Below are 25,247 nucleotides of genomic sequence, written 5' to 3' on the forward strand. Positions count from 1 at the left end.
CTATTAGTGACGAGAACAGCAGTGAAAGTCGAACGAAAGAAAAATTGGATTCACGGTGTGCATTGTAAGAAAGTGCCTTTGCCTCTGCCCTTTGATCAGTGGGTACGTAAGGGCATTAGTGACTCTGAGAGCGAAAAGGTACCACGATTTGTACCTTTTAGTGATGCACGCCTGAGTGGAACATTGTCCGAGAAAGAGGACGACGACATTCTCCAGGAAGCGATAACACCACATCGTCGCTTGAATACGACAAATCCGCGAACATTGTTCCGAGACCAAACTGCAGCTGATAAAGAACACTATAACCTAAGATCTAGACTAAAGAACACTTAAGATTTTTCTCTCCTATGTAGTTTTTCTATCCCGGTTGCAGGGTCACGGTAGGAGTCTTCGTTGCGACCTGAGTAGTGGCAATAGGCCTGCAGGACTTGCAGTGTCATAGGACGGCAGACAATCGTGACTAAGTGATTGAGGAAGATTGCCGTGAGCATCCATTTAGAAAGATGAAAACTACATTAGGCAAAAGAGAAAGAAAGGATAAAATGAAAAAAGAATTCTGTAGATTAATGTACAGTCGTTTTAGTATTGCCTTATGTATTATTATATTATTGTGTATTCTTTTGGTGTGTATAAGTTGGATTATTTATGCTCTGCAGCAAAAAGTCGTCTCTCCTTCTACCTCTTCGTCTTCTTCTACTGTCTCTCCACATCTATTTCATACCCTTCCTCAACATGAACTCATTAGAAGAACCGAATATTACAACAATTCATTTGTCCAGTTATTACATCAACACCAATTAGTGATCAATACAACTGACTGTTGGGTGTGTGGACTTATGCCACATACCACAGAAAAAGGAATGCCATATTTAGTTCTCCCGTTCTCTTATGAGGGTTCTGCTTGGGCTTATTTTGTTATCTTCTCCAATGCCTATCAAAGCAAATTCAGACGATCCGTTAGTTCATATATTGGTTGTCCGGATTTTAGTCATAGTTCATTGATAAAGGGAATGGTAGCTATGGCTAAAATCATGGAAAATAGTAAGATCTCCGTTGACGAAAGAAAAGCGTACACTAACTGGAACGTCACCCATTATGTCACTAGCCTTAGTGATAAGGTTAAACAAGGAAAATCTCCACCGATTTGGACTATACCACATCAGGGCAATTTCTGCCTACAGATAAATGGTCAGTCTGCTGACACCGTACAAAGAAATAGCTGTTCCCACACATACGTCTACTCCTCTCAGAATTCGCCGCCTCTAGTACCATCTCAAGGTACATATTTCATCTGTCACGATAGGGCTTACACGTGGTTGCCAACTGGTTTTTCTGGTACCTGTTATATAGCTTTCCTTCTTCCCCCTACATACACCGCTTCTGCAAATCATCATCGAAACAGATATGGCAGAGGGATTATCAATTCTAAAGACACAGCAGGACAAGAAGGAGGAGATTTCCTCAAAGGATTTCTTCCTTTTTGGGGTCCAATGGCCAACATCAGAAATATAAGGCAATTGGTTTGTGTCGTAGAAAACACTATAGACATCACTGTAGGAGCCTTAAGTAATATCACGGCAGAACTACAGGCGGATCGTCTTATGACTTTACCAAACCGAGTTGCCTTAGACTTTGTTCTTGCGGACCGTGGTGGAGTGCGCAAATTGATCGGGTCAAGTTGCTGTATTTTCATACCTGATGACGCTCCGACAGTATACCAAGCTATCTCTAAGTTACATATAATCTCTGAGTCGATTCATCGGGACGAAGGAGATTGGTCATTATTGGAGTGGTTTTGGGGACTACTGTCCAAATGGGGTTGGAAGGTATTGACATTCCTTGGAGTAGTTTTGACCATCATTTTCTCTTGTTGCCTTTGTATGCACTGTGGTCCCGCCATTTGCGACCTTTGTGCTACTGTGTGCATCCCTAAACCCAAGTCACAAGGAATAGAAAATATTAGAATGATGGTACAGCAACAACTCGATGACCTCATGGCCATCGATATTGACTCAGATTAACGTGAGTCTATGTATCTTGCCTGAGTTCTGGCAAAAGGAGGGTCTGAGAAAATTCGATTTTCGATCGTGATCGAATTGACCCGCCATTTTGTGCTCCGCCGCCATTTTGTGTTGCCCTCACTCAGGCAGCACGACGATCGAAGTCTTTTCTGCTTTTTCTGCAATATTGTGTCGAAATAGCCTTGTGCCCCTGTTTACAAAGCTGGTGTTAGAGACTGGCCGAGTACACTAATCCCTGTCTGGTTCCTCTAATCCCTGTCTCAACTAGCTGTTGGTTCACACTATTCTCTTCTGACTTTAGCTTATCGTCTGGCCTTCGCTGTCCTCTGTTCATATTCTCTTGTTTCACAACTGTCCTCCAAAACACACGAACATATCTCGCCACCTGCAAGTCAGTTACAGACCTGGTTAATACCTTAACCTGTGGGAGGGGTGGCAAACACAAATGGAGGAGAGGCTTCTTCGAGTTACTCGACACTTTGTTTTCCAACTTTTCCTATTGGCTCCATCCTATTTTCAAACTATTCTTATTGGCTCCTTTTATATGTTTTAGGTGTGTTCTTAGTTAATGTATATGTCACCTATGTACTATATAAGATTCTGCGCCACGGAGTGAAGTGGCAGTCTCCTGAGAACATACCGTGTGTACTTCTAGGACAACTGTACTAGCTGCAGCTAATAAATCTGATCTTTTACGCCGACAGAGTGTCCCCGTGTCTCTGTGTAGCTAAGCAGGAGAACCCAGGAGATTAAGGCGTACCCTGCGCCGCCAGGTCCAATAGGTTTTGGTTCGTTGACCAATTCTTTTCACTATGTATACTGTGTTTTGCCGCAAATGTCTTATTAAAGTTGGTTATAAAAAATTGACTATTTTTAAAAACAGGTGTAGACTCATGCTGTAGTTTTGTCACATTGTTACTGTGTGTGATGTACAAATGCTTTACACATTGCCTCTGAGATAAGCCTGACTGCGACTGCTGATGCCCAGCTTCCAAGGCTTTGGTGAGCAGGGTTTATCTTAGCTGTGTGACTCCCTTAACCTGATTGAGGCTCCCTACTCAGACAGTGTGCAAACCACTGTCAACTAGAGACCCCATTTCTAACAACAGGGTAATGGGTTTAAACGGTGCAGCCAATCTAAAGCCTGTAAATTCAGTGATAATGTACAGGAAATAACACGAACACAGAAAAAATGGCACCTCACTAAACTGATTATATGCAAGACAGAGTTTGTGGTATATGGTATTACATGTCCCGGTTGAAAATTGTATATTGGCTCAACCATTTTTTCATTTAAGAAATGCATTTTAGAGCATTGGTGAGTCATTATTAATAATGATCAAAGTTACAGCACTGCTAAGCACTTTAATATGATTCATGAAGGAGATTGGAAGACAGCAAAGTTCTTTGGCATTGATACTGTACTCCAGCACCCGAGGGGAGGTGATAGGGTAGCCTCCCTAAGAAAATTAGAATCACAATTCATTTTGGAAAGAGGATGTATAGCACCATTTGGGATGAATATCGATGAAGAGCTGCATGTTTACTTATTAGTATTATTACTGAAGAGAATTTGAGGCTTCCTGATTTTTTATGTGTGAATAATAAATTGACTATTCTTCTTTTTTATCAGCGTCTGAGGCATGATGGATGAAAAAAATTTCATTAAGGATTGTTATGTCCATTGAATTGTTGGATTTATTTTTGGCTTTATACATTTATGGATTGAGATTGGGACATCTAGAAAGTGGACAAGATGCATTACGTCTGACTATGAGGGTTGAATTGAGTCTAAGTATTTCCTTAGGTTGAGACTAGACTACTATAGCCAAATTAACTGAGGACTTTGTTTAAAGTTTGCATACGGTCAGAATACTGATGTAGGAGATATACGCTTTGCAATGTTTGAAATTAGTCTACTTTAGCGTACACAATTGCAATCTAAGGCTCCTTTGAGCTTAAAATTAAAAATTATAAGAAATCTGTTCACTATACCCCGAACGTATAAAGTAAAAATTAGGCTACTGAGAGCCTGTGAAATGTTGTTACGATTTCTTGACATGTTGGTTACAAAGTATAAACAATAATAATGGCTGAATACAAAAAACAAGCTACAATGGAAATACAATGTAGCAACAAGTTTTGTTTGTTTCACTATGAGTTAAACAATACAAAGATTTTCTTTGAAGTCTGTTTACACTGCCTGTCATATACTGACACTGATAAACAGTTGTGAGTAATGCCTTACAGGTCATGTGACCAAGATCGAGTAAGGTTCAAAAGCATTATCTTTTTCCTTTGCCGCATAAAAAAATTTCAAAATCGCTGGCTGGATTGTCTCGCTTTAGACTTTCTGCAGACACACAAGGCAAGAAATATTCGATGTAATTTTATATCTATATTATATATACATATTTACATTATTTTATGATTAAAATGTATATAGGTCACTGCATAGTTTCCATATAAGTTATTTGATTAGATAGTTATGGATCTCAGTTTGTTTTATTTATCTATCACAAAATGTAAATATGATTTTAACAATTGCATCTGTACGTGTTTCACTACTGAAATATTGAAGAAAACATAAAATATTTTTTTAAAGGAATATATAAAAATACACAAATAAATTAGCTTTTACGTACAGCAACACCTGAAAGTCGGAATTTCTATTTATCCATACTTGCAAATATGGAACTTTATGTAATACATCTTTATATCTCTTCATTATTTTACTTTATACCTGTAGACCCTTTCTATGTCGTTATGTATCTATACATTTTATGACTTTACTCCCACTGTAAAAAGAAAGAAAAAGAAAACTTCAACTCCCTCCAATGCGCTACGCTATGTCTCATCCTACACCTCTCTCAATATATCCTCTACCTCCACAATCTGGCTCATCCCTAACCTCATTCTACAATTATGATCTCCCTAAGATCCTTTCTTGACTCCTCCCTCCTCTATCCATCCTTGACTCAGCCCAAAACTCAGTCTACTACTATGATCTCCCATTGCTGCAACCTGGCTTCATGGATATCAGGGTCACTAGCGAATGTGTGGCACATTAGGAATGAGCTGCCGAGCTGTGAAGGAGACGCACTCAACACAATCTACATCTTGCCGGCTTTCATTTGAATGGCTCATCTGCTACTGTAGGCAAAGGGGCAACCACTGCCTGCTGCAGTGGAAGTCAATTTCAGGCAGCAATTAAAGCAGCTAGTTGAAAATGAAAAACCTACATCCCTTACTTTTTTTTTTAGTGTCATGCTTTCGGAGGGCAGTCACCTTCCAGGTGCTCAAGAGTTCCTCATTGAGTGAGGAGGCATGATTTCAGCCGCCGGTCCTGGCTACTGGTGCGATAACTATTATTATTGTACTGTCAGTGACACGCACACTCACTTCCTGGCCTGTCCTGAGCCATTTGTTGTCAGTGACATGCACACTTTTGGAGTTTGTTCATATTCATATGATTGTACTTTCAGTGACAAACACACTCTTTTCCTGGCGTATCCTGTGCTAGCTGTTGTCAGTGACACGCACACTTTTGGGAATTTGTTTGTATTCATATATCTTGTTCTGTACTGCCATCCTGTGGTTTTTACAAGTCAATTTGTACAATTATCTATCCATAGAAGAAAATGAGTGTTAACACATCTATTGTTGTGCCTCCACCTTTTTTAATTATATCAGGTGATCCTCCTATTGAGTGGGTATGACTGGATAGATTGTTTTGATAACTACCTACTAGCTTCAGATGGATCCAGATTCTCTACTGTGAGGAAGAAAGCATTGTTATTGGGGTATTTGGGCAAGGTAGGCCAACATTTGTTCAAATATCTTCCACCAGCCAGGAATGGCCAAGGAGAAGAATTGGAAGATGTCTATAAGGAAGATGTTTTATGTTTGCTACTAGGTTTGCCAAACAACTAAATGTGTTTATGTGATGCCATAAATGTTACACGCAACCACAGGTGCTGAATAGTCTATTGATGATTTTGTGGCATGGTTAAGGGAGCTTTCTGCAAAGTGCCAATTTGGGATAAAGACGGAAGAAATGATAAGGGATCAGCTCACTGTGCAGTGTAACAGGAAAATAATCCAAGAGAGACAGTACTCTGCAAAAAATTCCACACTGAAGGATGCGGTTGCAATTGCAAAGATGGTGGAGGAGTTAGAAAAGTGTATGCGGGAATTTAAGAACATTAATTTAGACAGTAAATCCACTAATGTTGGGTTGTTGAATGATGACAGTAATCAAGTATATGCAATAAAGAGCAAGTTCCAAATTGTTAGAGGAGGTTCCTTCAAGAATAATAACACAAGAGGGATGGCATCTGGGCAAGGGAGGGTTTCAACTAGCACTTGCCACAGGTGTGGGACCAATAGATTCTGAACTATGTTTTGCTGTAGGGAATCAGAGCCTCAAATGTGTCAAAAAGGGTCACTTTGCACGCATGTGCAAGTTTGTAGATAAGAAAGTGGCTGTTGTAGAAGATGAAAAATCAGAGTACAGAGTACTCAATGAACAGGAAGGTAGCCCTGTGGCAGCTGAGGATAGCTAGAGGAGGAGAATACTTCTAAAATCAATCTTTGACATCAATGAGAAGGAGGTGTCTCTGATGTTGAACACAGGGTCTTTATATACTATAATTCCCAGAGATGTGTTCATTGCCACATGGCCAGAACAAAAATTAGTAGTATCTGATGTCAAACTGAAGGAACTTTTCAGTTTTGTAGGCTACCTTTTGACTTATGTTCAGCGGTGGATGACGAAAAATTCTTTCGAAGATGCATAAAGTTGTGGTTTTCCAGGATGACATTCTGGTGTTTGGGGAGGATGTCGTAAAACGCAACAACATTTTGGATGAGGTGCTAACACAGATTGGGTGTGCTGGTTTGACTTTGCGTAAGGAGTGTGCATTCCTGGTACAAGAGGTGAAGTATTTGACTTATCTAATAAGAAGGGATGGGAGTTGCTAACGGAGGAAGTAGTAGTGCCCCGTCTAAATTAAGTCATGGAAGGGTTAGGAGGTTCTATTTTAGAGAGGGATTGGGTCAGCACTATGGAACAGGATTGTACACATGCTGCTGTGATGGAGCTAGTTAGAAGGGGGGCAAAAAGAGAGAGTGTTTTACCTGAGTGGGTGAGACCATGTATCAAGGCGGTTGTTGAGTTGACATTACATGACAAGGGTTTGCTTCTACAGAAATAAAGATTGGTGCCACCTTGTGCTCTCAGGTCCAGATTAATTAACTTGGCCCATGAAGGACACCTGGGACAAATGATGACTATCAAAAGGCTACATGCGAAATTCTGGTGGCCTCTCATGGACAACCAGGTGAGAAAGTAGATTGTGAGATATGAAGCTTGCAGAGACTCTGAAAAATGCCTTAGGGTAGGTTTGGGTTGTTTGCAGGATGAAGAGCATGCTTCTGAAGCTGAAGAGGTGTGGGAGAAAGTAAGCATTGATTTTATTGCACCTTTTGTGATGCTCCCAGAACAAGAAAAGTTTGCTGCAGTGTTGGTTGATGCTAAATCAAGGTGGTTGGAAGTGATTTTTATGAGGAATGTTACCACAACTTCGACAATTCAGTTATTAGGTGAGGTATTTAGGTATTTGCTCACTCAATCAATCAGGGAATTGTAAGCCCACTACTCACCCGTGAGGGTCTCAAGGCGCTGGGGGGGGGGGCAGGGGGGGAGTCCGCAGAGCTGTTTAGCCGAAGAGCCAGGTCTTGAGGGTCTTCCTGAAGGTTTTCAGGGAGGGGGCGCGTCTGATGTGGAACTCAACTAATTTCACAGGAGATGATGGGTATCTTGGAAACTCTGGGGGTGAAGCATGTTTGCTCTTCCTTGTATAATCCCCAAGGAAATGGATTAGTGGAGAGACTTAACAAAATGGTGAAGGGAACTATGCAATTTGCATCGAGTGCTGGGTTACCAGTTCAGGGTGCAGTTAAAGACATGCTTTGGGCATACCGTACCACAGTAAACACTAGCACTGGGCTAACTCCATTCAAGATGATGCAAGGCAGACAAGCTGGTACCAAGTTAGTTGCTTCATGGATGCAAGAGCAAAAATCAGAGTATTGTTCTGAAAGTAGGGAAAAGAAAAGGTTCATTGATGTTGGTGATTGGATTACAGTGAAACCAGTATGTGCAGGTAAAGGGCTGACCAAAATCCGGGGTCCTTTTAAGGTCAAGGCAGTTGGAGGTAATTGGATCATGTTGGAAAATGGACAGCCTTGGAATGTCAGGCACGTAGCCTTGTATCACTGACAGGGTGAGTGTGGAAATGGAACTAGGGTGATAAGGTCAGGGGCAGGTTTGCCTTGGCTAGGTATGATGGATGAAGACTTGGGGCAAGTGAGGAGCAGGTCGCCAGATGTTGTTAACAGGTTGGAAAGGGGAGATGGGTCCATGGTATCTTTACAGGAGGGATCACAGGTCAGTAGGGAGGCAAGAATGAGGAGGTCTCCTGGCTATTTACAGGAGTATGTGTGTGACTGATTATGTGCCATTTATATAAAGTGTTTATTTATTTTGTTTGCATTCTAGCATTTTGGGTGCTGTGTTGTTGTTTTGTCTTATATGTTTGTTGCAGGGGTTTGAGGGGTGGAGATCTGGGTTTTTCAGTGGTGGGCTACTTTTATTTTCATTCATTAGTTGGAGAAATGTGTTGTAGTGTACTTAGGCAGCTTTTGCTAGGCTGGGGTTGCAGATTCTATCAAGAGTTCCGTGTAGTCATTTGGGCTCTGGGTTCTGGTATTTGACAGTCGGTGGCTAGCTGCGCCTGGCATGACTGTTGTGTGGGGTTTCTCTCTGTGCAAATAAAACTCATGTGTACCAAGAGCAGTGTGTGATCATTACATAAACCTTTCTAGACTCGTCCCTCCTTGACCTACTCCAAACCTAATTTTACTACTATGATCTCCACAATTACACTTCCTAGACTCTTCCCTCCTATTTCCCTCCTTTGACTCACCCAAACCTCATTTTACTACTATGATCTGCTTAATATCCATTTCTAGAATCTTTCCTCCTCTACCCCTCCTTTGACTCACCCAAAATCTCATTTATCTAACATGATCTATCAAATAACAATATCCTGACTCTTCCCTCCTCTATCTCTCCTTTATCCTATTAAATCAAACTAACAGACTCACATGTCCACCGCTCAAAATAACAACTATATTTCCCTATACTAACTCACCACTAGTCATTTGGGTTCCGGAGTAGTGTGCTAGTTGCCGAAAAGCACATCAAGGCCTCTTCAGGGGTAGAACGCGCTATATGAATACAATTACAATACAATACAATACATTAAGTATTGCGTGATGGGAATATTTACACATTCAGGTTTGTGAAAGCATGTGCGTGCAGCATGTATGAAACCTGGCCTATTTCACAAATCATCACACTGAAGAGATATTATGAATATCCTCCACGGTGATTCCCTTCATAGATCCAACTGCAGACTCCCACTACACAAAATAATAGTAATAGATAATAAAAAAAATCCACAGACCTGCGAAATAGGATTGCGGTTCTCAATCATTCCTTTCATGACCATGGTAATGGCTCTTGGAAATGGGGTACTGTCATCATGCAGTGCATCTAGTTCCAGGCCAAACGCCACCTGTGACATGGAGAAAGCTGATCACTAGCCACTAATTTTGCTTATTATTTCATAACAGAAGAACAGGCAGACATTCATGCGAACATGGTACTAATCTGCAGCGGTCCATGGTGACTGGAGAACAAATTGCAGCGAACTGTACTAAATTCCGACACCAGTGCTAATCATATTGACTTTGTGGCTCATACAGTAAATTTCTTTGAGAATGAAATATAAGGGGAGAGGCTAGATAGGGGTACCATATAGAGTCCTTTGCATCCATAAACACTTGCCTTTTTTTCTTTGCTCTTTTTCCTATCAGTGGTCCTTCTTCTATAAACTACAATAATAAACAATCTGACCATTTTTATCTTGTCCTCCCAAAACCCAGATTTTGGAAATGTGGTGGTGTCAAATGAGGTAAACTTCATTGAGTTCACTGACACATAAAAAGTTTATAATGCATATAAGAATATTCCACTACAACAGCAGTCCTTATGAAAGATATGTAAGTCAACTTTATGTCAGCAACAACAGCACAATGGCCAGCAGTGGCTGGTGGACTTCAAAAATCTAGCTGATTCAAAGCTACTGATATTCACCAACACCACAGTGAGACCATTTTGTGCCTGGTCTGTCAAGCTGCCAGTGCTCAGTCCCACTGGTGCACCATTTGTATGCAGTTTGTATGTGTACATATGTGTAGGTGACCACACGGCTGACTTTCTTCCAGGCAGCACTTAGGCTGATATCTATACCATTTTCATTCATCACATTACCATGTTCTCTCCTAATGTCATTTTGCCTTATCTCTCTTATCTACCTGTTATTAAATTTTTCTCATTTTGGCTTTTTCCCTTTGCTGCTCTTCCAAGCATCATGTCTTTCCTTTCTCTTTATTGTTCTGATACTTTTCCCCTCTTTTGCTACTCCACATATTGTTTTCTGTCACTCGTCACCGCCCCCCCCTCTTTTGAAACAGCTCATTGGGTTAATGTGGCCATTGTCGATGCCATGTAGGCCACAGTTTCTAATCCTAATGGAGGGGCAACAACTGATGGAAAGCCATCCACTGTGGCTGGCACAGGGGTCTCCAGTTGTACTCAGTCAGAAATGATTGCGTAGCTCATTAAAATTTGTATTCATCATTGTATTGTGGAACATATAATATTGTTTTCTGAGCAAACAGCAACATCATAAGAATTGGAAATAAGAGGAAAACGAAATATATACTTAAAACATTCAAAGAGAAAGAAGAGAAAGGGATGAAAGTGGGGGATGAAAAGAGGGGAAAGTAGAGGGAAGGTGAGTGTGTGAAAAAAAGATTGGGGAGACTGAGAGATGCCACTAAAGTGAAGGACTGTGTGGGAAAGACACAGACAAAAGTGAATTAAAGAGAGACATGAAGAAAACCTGAGAAAGAAAATGCACAAGACAAGGAGAAGGGTAAAATTAATATGGGACTTTAGGGGAGGCTGTTATCCCTGCAGCCTTTCTGTGTAAATATAATTAATGCACTCTTTGGCCAATGGGGAGAAAACATGTTTACAGAATAAAGGGCACAGATCTACCCCTGTGAGAGAAGATACCAGGCTTCAAAACAAATCTACTAGGTGTTCTGTCTTTATTACAGCTGAAGACAACATGACTTTTAAAATTGTACTGTGCCTTTCTTTTCATAAAATAGTTGAAATGCTAGCTGTTCTGTGGTGCTGTGCTGAAACAAAACAATAATTTATTTTGTGACTGCCTCTGAAGCTGTGTTCGAACTGTACCTACTGTTGTAACAAGCAAATGACTTTTCCGCTTTCTATAGAGGACTATGAAGAGTCCATTGTATTTAACGTGTGCGATGACGTGATGGTGTTTTCTTGTTTTTAGGTTAAGGCTTAGCATTAATTATGCATTCTGAAGGCATCTCTAGCAATGTTAACAATTAATGGCTAATGAGTTTATGAAAATCTACTGGTTGTTGCCATTATTACTTCATTTCACACCGTGTCATGAGAGGGGCTTTACTGGGATGCGTGCCAGGCCATTCCTTGCTTTCATATGGAGCAGTCTCCATGTCATTATGCTCCTCACTTCTTTGTTTAGAGAATCTTTAATCGCACGACCTTATGCTAATTTCTCTGAAAGTAGACTCTATGCAGTCAGCTACGTGACTCTAGACTTGTGGTCTTTATTGATGCTGATTTGAAATGACGAACTAACCGCCCCTTTACTTCCATAATGAGGCTTAATTTAAAATAAACCTTTATAATTTGGACTTTGAATCTTTTCTTTTGGAGGTTTCTTTTTTTGTCTTATGCACCTGTTCTTTGAGACTCACATGGCCCCAGTCCAGCAAATCGAGCACTTCGGTAATTTATTTATGCAAAGCACAGACAGATTTTGGTAGGAAAGGACGGTTTTAGGCAAATTGGGACGCATTTGATCCAAAATCTTCATAAAATGTACATCTCCAAAATTGTTAGAATTAACATTCTGGAATCATGTGGATTCCTTGTGTGCAGGTCCTGTTGAGGCATTCAGGAGTTGCATCACATGAGTATAAATAGGGCACTTCGTGAAGCGAGTTGTTTTGCATGTGTTTTGTGGATAGCGATGGTGTATGGCATGTGGTTTGGAGTGAGTTAATTGTTCTGTGGTGTGTGCAATCATAGAGTTGGGCTAATTGTGTTTTGTAGTTACGCAGGTATCGAAATCTGCACTGTATTGTTTTACGTGAATTGCTAATGTTGTTCTAAATCGTGCTGGTGATGAAAAATATGATTTAAAGTGATTTTTGCTTAGAGTTGATTTTTGGGATTCATGTATAAGGTTAGTGGGTGTCTGGAAATTCAAGATCACTATAGTCAAACTTTTGTTAAGGGAGTTGATTTGTCAAATGGTTTGGTTCTTTATCAACAGTTAGGGGAACTTATTTTAACAATGAGATTCTGAGAATGATTTGCCTAGCACTGAAGGTTAAGCAAAAAATCCATTGTAGATATCACCCAAAAGAATCAGAAGTTATGGAGAGAGCAAATGGCACCTTGAAAGTAAGAGTAGTAAAGGAGTGCACATCTACGACATCGAAACGGACAGATACCTTCCTTTGGAATTGTTGAGTATGAGAAACAGGCTCAACAACACTATGATCTTGTAACTTCATGAGATACTAATGGGCAGAGCCATTAGAATTGTTGGTACTCCACCAGCTGCTCTTGTGAATATTGGTAATGTTCTAGTTCTGGTTTAATGCAAGAGTTTGGCTGATCTGGTACACTCTATCCATCAGTAGGTGAATTCGACTACACTTTCAGCAAGTGAAGAACCCTGCCACGACCTAGAGCCTTGGGACTGGATTGTACTGAAGAACAGTGCTTACTTTGTAAAACAAATAAGTGCCAGGGCTCTCGTCAGGAGGCTGCTGCAGCTTGCCAACACATTGCCCCTGCCATGCTAAAAATGATAGTAACACAGCTACTAAACATCACACTACTACAAGTGTGACAATTCCAACTATTGCAGGTTCCCAAAGCTATAAAAATGGCGTGGTCGGCAGGAAATAGTCCTTTTTAATGTATATTGAATTAATAATATACTGCTGTGGTCATCTCTAAATTAGCCAGACGGCCACTTTGTGAGAGACTGTCACAAGCACCAGTGTTGACAATTATGTGCCAGTGCCGAGCACCGGAAACCACCAGCTCAAATTAAGCACTAGAAGAAGCAGGCTTAAGCATGTCTGAAAGAACTGCCTTAAAACTCGATTGAAGGGGCCTTACCAAGCGCTCTTGATCGAAAATACTGCTGTAAAATGTGAAGGTTTGTCGCAGGGGATCCACACATCTTACACAAAGAGAGTGAAGACTGCAGGTGAAGAAGTGGTGACACAGGCGAACGGAGACAAAAAGACTACAAGAAGAACAAGTAACACAACAAAAAGAACAATAACAAAAAGAACAACAACAATAAAGCGAGAAACAAGAAAATCAAATCTCAAAAATTCAAACTCTGAAAAGCCAAAGAGCAGTTCATGGTGTTTAAATTGCAATTGTGCAAATCAAGAGTCAGAAGAAGATGAAGATGAGATAAACCTGACTGAAGATAAAAGCTTGATAGACAGTCTAGTGGAGAAGACTGTGAAGCACCTAAGATCAGAATATCAACAATAGTGCCAAACAAGAACTACACTGCATCTGCATGGGCAGACTTGACAAAACTGAACCAGGTGAAAGAGACACTGACCTGAGAGACTATTGATTTCCATGGATAGGTGTGAACAAAAAATAAAGGTTATCTATACTGAATACTTTCCAGATGGAGTAATGAAACAGAGTTTTCCAGCTACTGAGAAGATTTTTTTTTTTTTTTTAATTATGATTTTTCATAGCTTGCCTGCATTATTCTCTAGATCAGAAAATGATTTAGTTTCTTTTGCTTATAGTCAGTCAAGCCATAACACCTTTTTTCGGATTTGCATGAATCCAGAAAAGCATGGAATTGAAACACAAAATCACATTTCATTTAAAGCATCTCTACATATATCCTGTTATTCAATAAGAAGTGCATACACAGACAATATCAATAGCATCATTAAGGATTTTGAGCATTTTAGACTACTTTTTCTACATTGCATTCTTAGGCTACAACTTATAAAAACCAAATAGTTTTAAAATTCCAGATTAACTTCCACTCGAATCTGTAACTGAAATGGTTTTGTGCTCACTGGAGGTATTAGCCCAAGGAAACCTGTTCATATCTCTTTCGAAGTGTCAAAGATTTCCTTAAAAAGTTAAGAACTGCCCAACAGACATCTTCACTCTCCAAGCGCTGTAAGTAGCTTAAGCCACCCAGATGGGATCTAAAATTTGGGACCTCATATAAAGAGAAGAACAGAAAAAGTGGCATGTATTTTGTGCAGATTGTTGGCCACACAAAGGTGAATTGCGGGGCCAACAGGGTTGAGTGGGGAAAGATACTACAAAATGGATTGTACAAAATCTAAAGAGTGATAGATCCCGCCTGTAGAGAGGGTTTCTCACTCAGGTCAAGTATGGTCCTATGTCATTGGCTGTCACCAGTGGGACATATCTTTCCAATACCGGCCTACTTTGTGCTTTCCTTAGCCTATTCGAACTATATATCATTTAAAAAGTTGTATTTTTCTATGTCTTTTGCATTTGCAATGACAATGGACGGCTTTTCATACAGTTCTTTCATGCCTATCGATTCCAAAGTCTTCTTTAGATAATGCAGCCAGGGGATTTCAGCCGACCTTGTTAAGCCTAAGCAATCAGATATGCATGCGTGGACCAAAGAAGCCTCGGGATTTGACCATACCTCGACCCATAACAATAAAGGGGAGAGGCTTAGAGAGTCCACCAAATACGGAAGGCTAAGTTCGTCATGACATAACAGGTTTGTCAAACCCTGGGGGCCTGTAATAATCTCCTCAAAAACGAGTTTGAAACTGTTTGTGAAAGCTATATATTTATAGAGGGCAATAGGCTAGCGCCGATGATCCTGCTGAAACACATTTCATTTTATAAAGATAAGTTATCTTTAACGGGTTATTGACCTAATTTCTTTGTAAATCTAAAAATAGCTACACTGTTACTTTTAAAATAATTTGCCCTAACAGTACAAGATACTTCCAAGCCAAGGAAGAGCAAAACTAAATTCTGAAATAATTACAATTTTTAACTCTCTCCAGTACTACACAGCCCATCAAATAAGTTTTGATTTTCGTATTTAGAGGCCTACACGTCATAACAAAGGATTTTCCATAGTTAATTTTAAGTACGGCATCATCTGCTTATAGCAAGATTGGAATTTGATGGCCCCCCATGTGTGGGATGTCTCTCCCTAGTTTGACCAGATGTTTAACAATGCCATTTATATATAGCAAAAATAGGAAGAATGCAAGAATGCATCCTTACCTAACTCCTCCCGTAGATTTTATAGGCGGGGTCAATTCACCCTGGGGTCCAAAGCACATTTTCACAGTAAAGTCCTGATGTAAGCACTTAAGCAATACCAGGAGATCTATCTCCACTCCCATTTCCTCTATCAAGATCCAAAGTTTAGCACGATTTACTAAGTCAAACGCAGAAGATAAATCGATAAAGACCATATGGAGCAACCCTTTTTGAGTTAAAACATATTTACTTGCTATTAAGAAAAGGTGAGTCACTGGTCAATTGTGCTGATCCCTGTCCTAAAACCAAATTGCACATTTGACAATTTTTTTTATCCATTGCCCATTTTACAGGCGCTCTAGTAGGATTCTACCAAGAATCTTCATGCTTGAATCAATTAGAGAGTTGTTATTCATGTCGGTGAGGACCTGTCCCCTTTTTTGTAAATCGGGACAATAATGGCCGATTTCCATGATTCAGGGAGATAACCCCTGGCAACAATTCGGAAACATTTGATAAAAGTGGGGCCCACAACTCTAAGTTTGACTTAAAAACATCTGCTGGCACGCTATCCAGACCTGGCGACTTCCCCGGTGTGCATTTTTTAATTGCTACCTCTACTTCCTCAAAGTCCAAATATAGACAATCAGTTAAAAATTTCAGATCTGTGCTGTACTATATCTGTAGTTCACAAGATAGTAGCTAGGGAAATGGCATCTGGATGGAAAATAGCTGTGACATGCGCCACCCATTTGTCTGCGGGGATTGCTGTCTCTATTTTAGGAGCACTAGAATTTACAAATTAAGGCCTATTTACTGTGTTCTAAAAAAGTGTTATTTCATAATATGATTGTGCCCTGATCTCCTTTTTCCTCTCTTCTAGCCTTTGTTTATATTGCCGTCTGGCATGTTTAGTTTGTGCTACTGGTTGAGGAGAGGATTGCAGGATGGTTTTACATTTTTTATGGGCTGCAGTGCATTTGGCATTAAATCACCTGGATAAAGGTTTTTCCCTTTGAGGTACATCCATAGTGAGATTTTCTAATATGGCACTAAGTACATTTTTAAAGACTACTTGTAGGTCCTGGTCTAGGAAATCTTCTGCAAAGCAGGTGTAGACAAGGGATGAGTGCTCAAGGACAAAAGATCAGTGATTACCTTACCCCATTTCAGCTTTAAACCCCTTCTACTCAGAACTATCTCACCACTTTGCTTATCTATATTTATAGCTTTACATCAAGATTCAGAAACAGAACTAACGGGTTATGATCACTCAGGCAGTTTGGTTGGACCATAACATCCTGGGTAATGGGGGCCAGGTCATGACTGATAAAAATAAAATCAAAAGTGTTTCCGGCGTTACATCACGTAAAAGTGGGGCGTAAACTTTCCTTTATTTTTTACCAGATCACTCTCTGAAACTAAGGAAAGTCTTACAATAAGCCTATTTAGGCCATCCTCGTACAAAATGTCCTTAAAATAGTTATAATACAAATTAACGACCATGCTATCAAAATCCCTCAAACCAGACCTAATATAACTAAGAAAATGGAGCAGACCAAATCTTAGACCCCTTTGAAGCAGGGATCAACACTGATACCAAAGTTGCTAAGCCCCCCTTTGCCCTGCCTGCTGGGGAAGGGTGTGCAGCCTCCCAGAAAACATGGCACTCATTTAATTAAACCTCATCTTGCATCCATGTTTCATGCAGACAAATAAAATATAAATTTTTTATTAAGTTTTTCCAATCAGAATTATTTCATTTAGTCCATAGCCCAGCAACATTCTAAGGGATCAGGTTACACCCCGCTCCTGTTAAAGACTTTGGAAAGCCACGTTCTTTTGCCCCGGTAATTTGAAAGGAAGAGGCCTGACTAGGGGCGAAGTAAGTCAGTCTTTTTGATCCAGGTGGGCAATAGGCTCAAATATATTTGAGGTTGACACCGCAAAAGAGGTAGGATGCACAAAAAGGTCAGAGTGTTGCAGGGCCGGACTGGGAACCAAAACCGGCCCTGGCAAAGTGCTCGGCAGCCCCCCCCCTCTCTCCCCGGGATTGGGGGTGCCGCCGAGCTCTTTGCCAGGGCCGGTTTTCGGCCGATTTTATTTCAGGGCCGATTTTGCAGCTAATGCTGCAAAAACGGCCCTGTAACAAAAACGGCCCCAGGGGCCCAAAACCGGCCCCCACCCATCCGGCCCACCGGGGGATTGCCCGGTGCCCGCTACGGCCAGTCCGGCCCTGGAGTGTTGAGATGCACTGGTATGCCTATGGAAAAAGCTTAACGGCAAGGCTTCAATCTGGCTTTGAAAGTATTTCGACTGTTATAAACTAATTAATGTCTATCTTGCCAGATGCTCACTTCTAAAATGTACCACAACACAATCGGTGGCATCCTTTTTTGAATAATCCCTACCAAATCCACCCTCTGCACATGATTATTATGTTTACATTGCTTACATTTTTAAGCAATTGCATACATTTTTGTTTAGCTAGTTCACCACCTTATTCTTCAATTGGTCATGTTCTTCACTTAAACCATTTTTTAAGGGTGGAACAACTTTGAAGATCTCAACATATGGAGTGGCTTGTGGGGGTAACTGGAGGATATTTGGCCTCTGATGCACTTTTTGCATAGGCTGACGGGCTGACAAGGAGGGGGAGTTTACTTGGCCCTCTGCGCTGTAAAGAGGGCGAGATCATCCAGCGCATGTGACTGTGATTGAGACCCTCCCGTGTGGGGCTGTGTTCTCTCCGTGTGAATCACTATGTGGGCTGGAGGTGAGGACAATGACAGTCTTCTCTCCCCCAGTTCTATTTCTTTAATCAAAACCACCACCGCCCATTCAAGGAATCCATCAAGAGTGGAGCAGGAACTGGAGCTGGTGGGACTCGCTAGATGTACTGTAGTTTGAGTTGCTTTCCTTTTACCCATTTCTCCCCACAGCCCCGTTAACACCCCCATAAAGAAACCAGAGAAAGGCTTATTTTAGAACCTTTAGGCACAGGTGAAAGAAGGATGGGCCAGCCAGGCCTCCTCTGGCTGTTAACAGGCGAAGACAGGCCCAGTCTTTGCCCGGGCATGCTCCAGGGCGCATCCTGTGCCACGGTCCAAGCACAGCCTTTTCATAGCACGTGAGTGCCTCCTACCTTCTCCTTCCTGGGCAGAGCCTGATGGGGGATGTAGCCCTACCCCAGGAGATAGCAGAGTAATCACCAGCAGGCCAACAGAGTCTCAACACGTCCGTGCAGCGGTCCAAGCAAGGCGCTTCTATAGCGTATGTGTGCCTCCTCCCTTCTCCTTCTGGGCAGAGCCTGCTGGGGGACGTAGTCCCTCCCCAGCAAGGAGCAGCAAAACAATCACCAGCAGGGCCAATAGAGTTTCAGCCCATACCACCCCGCGGTCCAAGCAGACCGCATCTATAGGGCGTGAGTGCCTCCTCCTTCCTGTGTTGAGCCTGCTGGGGGACATAGTCCCACCACAGCAGGGAGCAGCAAAACAATCACCAGCAGGGTCAACAGAGTCTCAGCACGTCCGAGCAGCGATCCAAGCAAGGTGCTTCTATAGCGTGTGAGTGCCTCCTCCCTCCTCCTTCCGGGCAGAGCCTGCTGGGGGACGTAGTCCCACCTCAGCAAGAAGCAGCAAAACAATCACCAGCAGGGCAACAGAGTCTCAGTTTGTTGTTTATAGTAATTTCTTAATAGCTCATGCTGCACTTGATGAGGAATTATTTGTACCTTAGGTATCCTGCTGAATACAGTTTTGTGTCTGCATTTAATCCTTTGAGCTGAACTCTTGAAGTATATGCCTCCGTGTGCTTACATCAATTCATTTTGAGACCTAAACACATTTTTTACACTTTGGAGATTTAGTTTTTGTTTTTGATCATTTTCTTTTATTGGGAAGAAGAAGGCTACCTATAACAAGTTTTTCCTAGCTCTAATAATATTTTATGATTCTCATATTTTATTCCATTTTAGTGGGTTTATACACTTCTGCTGTATATGTTTCTCAAGATAAAAGGGATTTACATGATAGTAATGTTACAGAAGATAGTACATTTGATGATAGAGATGTTTCAGTTTTAGAAAGAGTACCTACATTAATGTGCTTGATGAATATAGGTTGATTATGAATGTAAGTAATTATTATATCTGTACTTACTTATTGTGAGTGGAGGTCTAATGAAGACAATATTAACCCCCACTATTAAAATCTATTATAATTCTTCTCAGTCTAATTGGTCTATTACTTCCACTAAAACATTTTGGAGTTCTTTGCTTGAGAGAGAAGTTAAATTGTGGTTGTGAGAAGGAGTCGTGTACCAGGAAGCTGAAGATGATTTTGAAAACATCGAATCGAAGATATACGATGAATTGAAAGCCTTGGCGGAAACTAGGAAGAAGAAACAAAAAGGAGTGAATGATTTATTGTAGAATAGTGTAGCGTGTTTTGTGATGATTTGAAAAATCATCAGGGCGGATGTGACAGCAGATTTACTAATCCAACTTTCAATGTTAATTTTCTGTTTCATAAAGAGCTTAAGACAACATGGCTTTTAAAAGTGCCCTGTAACATTATTGTGTGTATTTTTTTCTCTCTCTAAACAGTGCCTTTCTTTCACTAAAAGGAGATATGTTCTGTGGTGCTGAGCTGAAAGAAAATAATAATTTATTTCGCAACTTCCTATGGATCTGCGTTCTAATTGTTCCTGTTCTTTAAAAAGTCAATGACTTTTCCTATTTTTGTGGTTGACTCTAAAGAGTCATTATATTTAATACATGAAAAGATGTAATGTCAATCTCTTGCTTTTAAGTTAAGGGTTAGTATTGATTATGCATTCTGTAGGAGTTACTATCAATGTTGCAGTTAATGTCTCATGTGCTAATTAAATCTATTGGTTGTCTTTATTATTATGTCATGAGTGTATCTTTCACTGTTTGCAAACCTCTATTATCTGCCTTTTCTGGGATGCGTGCCAGGCTTTTCCTTGCTTTAATATCGAGCAGTCTCCATGTTGATTTGCTATTTAATTCTGTTCTTAGAATATTTTTAATTGCAAGACCTATTGCTCAGTTCTCTGAAGGCAGCTATTTGACTCTCTACTTGGACTTTTTCAATAGACTTGTGATCTTTATTGTTGCTGATTTGAATTGACTAACTAATTGCCATTTCACTTCTATAATGAGTTGTAATTTTAAACACAGCTTCATGGTTTATCCCTTTAAACTTTTCTTGTGTAGGCTTCCTTTGTTTTTCTTGGGCCATTGTCTTTTGGGACTCACATGGCCCCAGTTAATAAAATCGACCTTTTGGTAAATTATTAATGCAAAGTGATGACGCCTCTGACCCCTTAGCTGATCAATTTGCGACAAGCTTGGATTATAACCCCGTATTCAGAGTTAAGTAAAATGATGTAATGTATAGCAAGGGAGTAGCCAGAAAATTAAAATTCCCCCACTTTGAACTAAACCTGATGGCACCAAGCAAGTGAGCCCAACCCTCCCTAGTAGAGATCTCTTGTCTATTCCATCCAAGCATTTATCCATTCATCCTTTCACCCTTCTATCCACCCACTGAAGTCCACTATTTCACATTTACATTCTGTCATACAGTAATTCTTACATCTATTATTCAATCGTTTCCAATTCCCTCCATCCATCCTGCTATCCATTCATCCATTCCATCATACACCCTTCTGTCCAACCACCCTGCCTTCCACTCATCCGTTCACCCATCCATCCATCCATCCATCCATCCATCCATCCATCCATCCATCCATCCATCCATCCATCCATCCATCCATCCATCCATCCATGTATTCATCCAGCCATCCATGCTGCCATCCACTCTGCTATCCATCCATCCATCCATTTATCCACTCTGTCATCTATTCATCCATCCTGGCATCATCCATCAATCAATCAATCCACTCTGCCATCAATACATCCATTCTGCCATCCACTTATCCATCCCTCATACATTCATCCACTGTCATCCCCATCCATCCATTTGTCTATCCACTCCGCCATCCATTCACTCATCTTTTTACCCATACATCATCCATCATTTTACCCTGCCATCTTTTCACCTGTCCATCCACCTAACCATCCATCCCTTTGTTCTGCCATCCTTTCAACTGTCCATCCTCCTACCCAGTCACTCATCTTTTCATCCACTCATCCATCTTCTCACTTATTCATTCACCACTCATCCATAGTTCCTTTAACTCTTAAAGAATATAGCTATTAAAAGAATCACAATTCTTCTTGGGGATCGTGAATATCTGTTTCTTGAGGATTGTGTTATGAGATGTTACCTGTGTCATCGTAATTATCTTGAGTGGCATTACCCTTTGTTTTGTTTACCTTCTGTATGGGTGCCACTATTATTAATGCCTATCTATAGCTTACATTACAAATTTAATAGTCTCAAAGTGCTTGAATGAGAGGTGTTATAACTCAATTTCATGCAACCCCTAAGGAAATTTGAAGCTGTGGCCTGCAGTTTTCTAGACAGGAGCATGACCTAAGTTGTGTTCAACTCTGGCTCACGAAAAATACATTCTACTGTGCACCATGTTTACCCTTATACTGTCTGCCCACACACCTATTGTCACACTTACTCTAGGAGTATTTCCTTTTGAATGCTATAGTTATGTAGTTATCAGCTTTATGTATGTGTGTAGCGTCCTTCCTTAGTAAAGTATATAATACCTCTAGCACCCCTGATTTGGGGCTAGAGTGGCACCTGTGTTTTTGAAACATTCTTTTATTGAGAAATTTTGCACAGGTGAAATAGATACAGGGAAAATCAGAGAATCAGCAAGGACGTACATCCATTAGCGCCCGAATAGCATCAATCAGTAACAGACATGGATGCATGTTATTTTAAGGGCAATGGAAGGCCCTGTAGATGAAGTCTTGTGACCAAAGAATAACAGAACAACAAATACCATCTATTGAACTGGTTAGTGGGCGGGGGGGGTTGTCTCAGAAGCTACACAGCGGATAGTGAGGATTAATAAAAGAGGTAGGGAGAGAGAGGGTTAATATGAGTGTGGAGATGCCAGTGTACAAGACCACTCCTTTTGGTTGAACACCCTCCCAATGTTGTCCTCTCAGTTAGTCTGGAATGGAGCTAATGAAATGCCAGTGTGGCCACGGAGCCCATTTATTTAGCCAAGTGATCAAGCGCCGTGCGGGCCCAAAAGTAAGCAGGGTCTACTGACAATTATGTGTGGGAGGCTCCTCATCTCGTATTCCCCATAACCTAAAACAAGTATTGTGAAGCTGCTGACAGGTGACGAACTGTCCAGTTAGAAGGTCAAAGTTGGCCTGAAGAAGGGGAGGAGATGGCCGTCCAAGAAAAGATGTCCAACAGTGGCAATCGAGCGCTCTTACCAGGCACTTAATGTCCAGCTCGAATAAGAACCTGGATAGCGACCTAAAGGAAATCAATTAGAATATGGGACAATATGGAGTGTAAGAGTGCAATGCCTTCAGAGACACTCACTTGCCACTCCCAGCGGGAGTGTCCGGGAAGGGCAAGGCGACTGGTTCAGGAGGAGGAGCCCCCTGATTTCAGAAGACATGAGTGCAAGGGAGTGATGGCAGGTTTCACAAAGGTTTTTGCCTGCTATCCTCCAAGCCACCAATTATAGTTGAGCTGCCAAGAGGTATAGCTCAAATGAAGGGGCACCTAGCCTGCCTTCATCTGGAGGTAATAGTAACTTGCATAAAGCTACTCTGTGGTGCCCCCTTCCTAAATAAGTTCAATAAGCAAGAAATCTAGATCTTCCAAAAAAGCTCGGTGGGATTATGGGAGATTAGTAAAGTAGTACAGGAGGCAAGGTAGGATAACCTTCTTTGACAGTGCGATCCTACCCGTAGTAGTCAATAGCAACTTTGTCCAAAAGGAAAGTAGGGATTTAAGTGAGATCATCACCAGGCGCAGGTTATGTTCAAAAAGGTTGTCCGGAGAATGATATCGGCACATTCCTAGGTAACGCACAGCACAGGCTGGCCAAGGTAGGGACACGCCATCCATAATGATTTCATGGGCTAGAGTGTTGGGAAGAGGATTTGCCCCAAATGACCCATAGGCCGACACCTTGGCAAATGAATGTAACACGTTGTGGATGGGGTGGGGTCGTCCGAGAGTCACGGAGGAAGAGGAGTAGTTCATCTGCATAGAGTGAGACCACATGTGTCTTGTACTTAAGGGGGATACCCCACTGTGCGCCATCCATGCGAAGTCGAATCACCAAGGGTTCCATGCCCATTGCAAAAAGCAATGGCAAAAGGGTGCACCCCTGCCTAGCACCACGCTCTATCGGCAAAATTTCTGAAATTAGGCATCCCACCTGCACCTGCAAAATCAGCCTTCAATACAATAGTTATTCATTAGCCAGAAGGCGAGGACCTACGCCCATACATTTAAGGACACAAAAGAGGTATGGCCAGTATAAAGAATCAAATGCCTTTTCCAGGTCCAGCACCAGGCACACTAAAAAAGGATATCAATTGCGCACCTGATACTGAATGTGAAAGAGGTGATGGAGTTTATAGGAAGTGCTGCGTTCAGGGACTAACCCATTATGATCCGGATGGACAAGGTACGGTGGGATCTGGGCATCTTGTAATCAGCCTCCAATATAGCAATGGGGCATTAGTATACAACATCTGTAATGTCCTGGTGGGGCTTGGGGAGAGAGATCAACAAAGATGGCTGCAGCGAGGAGGGTAACTCACCCAGTCAGAGGGCTGCGTTGTACAAAGCAGCCAAACAGGGTGTGAGAGTGTCAAAAAATGAACTGTAATATTCTATGTCGCGGCTGTCCAGGCCCAGGGTTTCATTCCTAGCCAGGTCCTGGAAGACCTGTTTGACATCCACCTGAGTTATGACCTCATTTAACTTATTTTGGGTGGGAGCACCAATAGTATGAATGGTAAGGTGGTCCAGGAACACAGCTACAGCTCCACCCTGGATCTCCTCCAGCATTTTGTGCATACTGGAGTAATAAGTGTGGAAGGATGAGAGAATGTCACTCTGTTTGTGGAGTAACACCCCTGAAGGGAGCGGAGCTCAAGAATGGGCATCTCCCTTTGTTCCTGACAAATCAGTCAGGCAAGGAGGTGGCCCGATTTATTGCCTTCCATGTGGGTTTTAGTCATGTACTCAGTGAAACTGGAGCAGCACAAATTCTACAAGATAGAGGCATGCTGGTTCTTAGCCTCCACCAACACTGGGAGACAAGAGTCTTGCTCGTCCCGACGCACCAACTAGGGCTGGCGGCATTCCGCCTCTCTAATCATCCAGCGTGTGGCAGACCCCAATAATCCCCTGTATGCAAACCCCACTATTCTAGCATTCGTGAAGCAGATACCAGGTGGATAGTGCACCAAATGATATCCACGGTATGGGAGTTATGATCAGAGAATACCCACCCCAAGTATTCCGCTGCTCGTGGTAGGACGCGAGTGCCTGGGAGCAGAGTATATGGTGCAGTCGGACGTATAAGTCTAGAGTGTTAATATGGTAGTTAGAATACAACTCTGCATTAAGTATTGCATCAAAGCAATTGCTATGCAGCCCAACTCTGTTTCTTAAACTCTATTGATGAAAGTTTAATAATTGCACAGTTGCCCTTTCTGTGGATTTCACAATGTTTGAATGGGCCCCTAAAACGACAATGGT

The 25,247-nt window shown here is 41.5% G+C and overlaps 1 protein-coding gene across 1 annotated transcript in view; it reads right to left on the reverse strand.

Annotated features, from left to right (window-relative positions):
- The window catches only part of LOC146799011 (cholesterol 24-hydroxylase-like), a 475,198-nt gene that overhangs the window by 254,308 nt on the left and 195,643 nt on the right, over window positions 1–25,247 (reverse strand). Inside the window, exon 7 of the mRNA XM_085626406.1 lies at window positions 9,554–9,664. Coding sequence (XP_085482532.1) covers window positions 9,554–9,664 — 111 coding nt within the window. The remainder of the gene's footprint in view (window positions 1–9,553; window positions 9,665–25,247) is intronic.

This window comes from Triturus cristatus, chromosome 9 (genome assembly GCF_964204655.1).
Source record: "Triturus cristatus chromosome 9, aTriCri1.1, whole genome shotgun sequence".
NCBI lineage: Eukaryota > Metazoa > Chordata > Amphibia > Caudata > Salamandridae > Triturus > Triturus cristatus.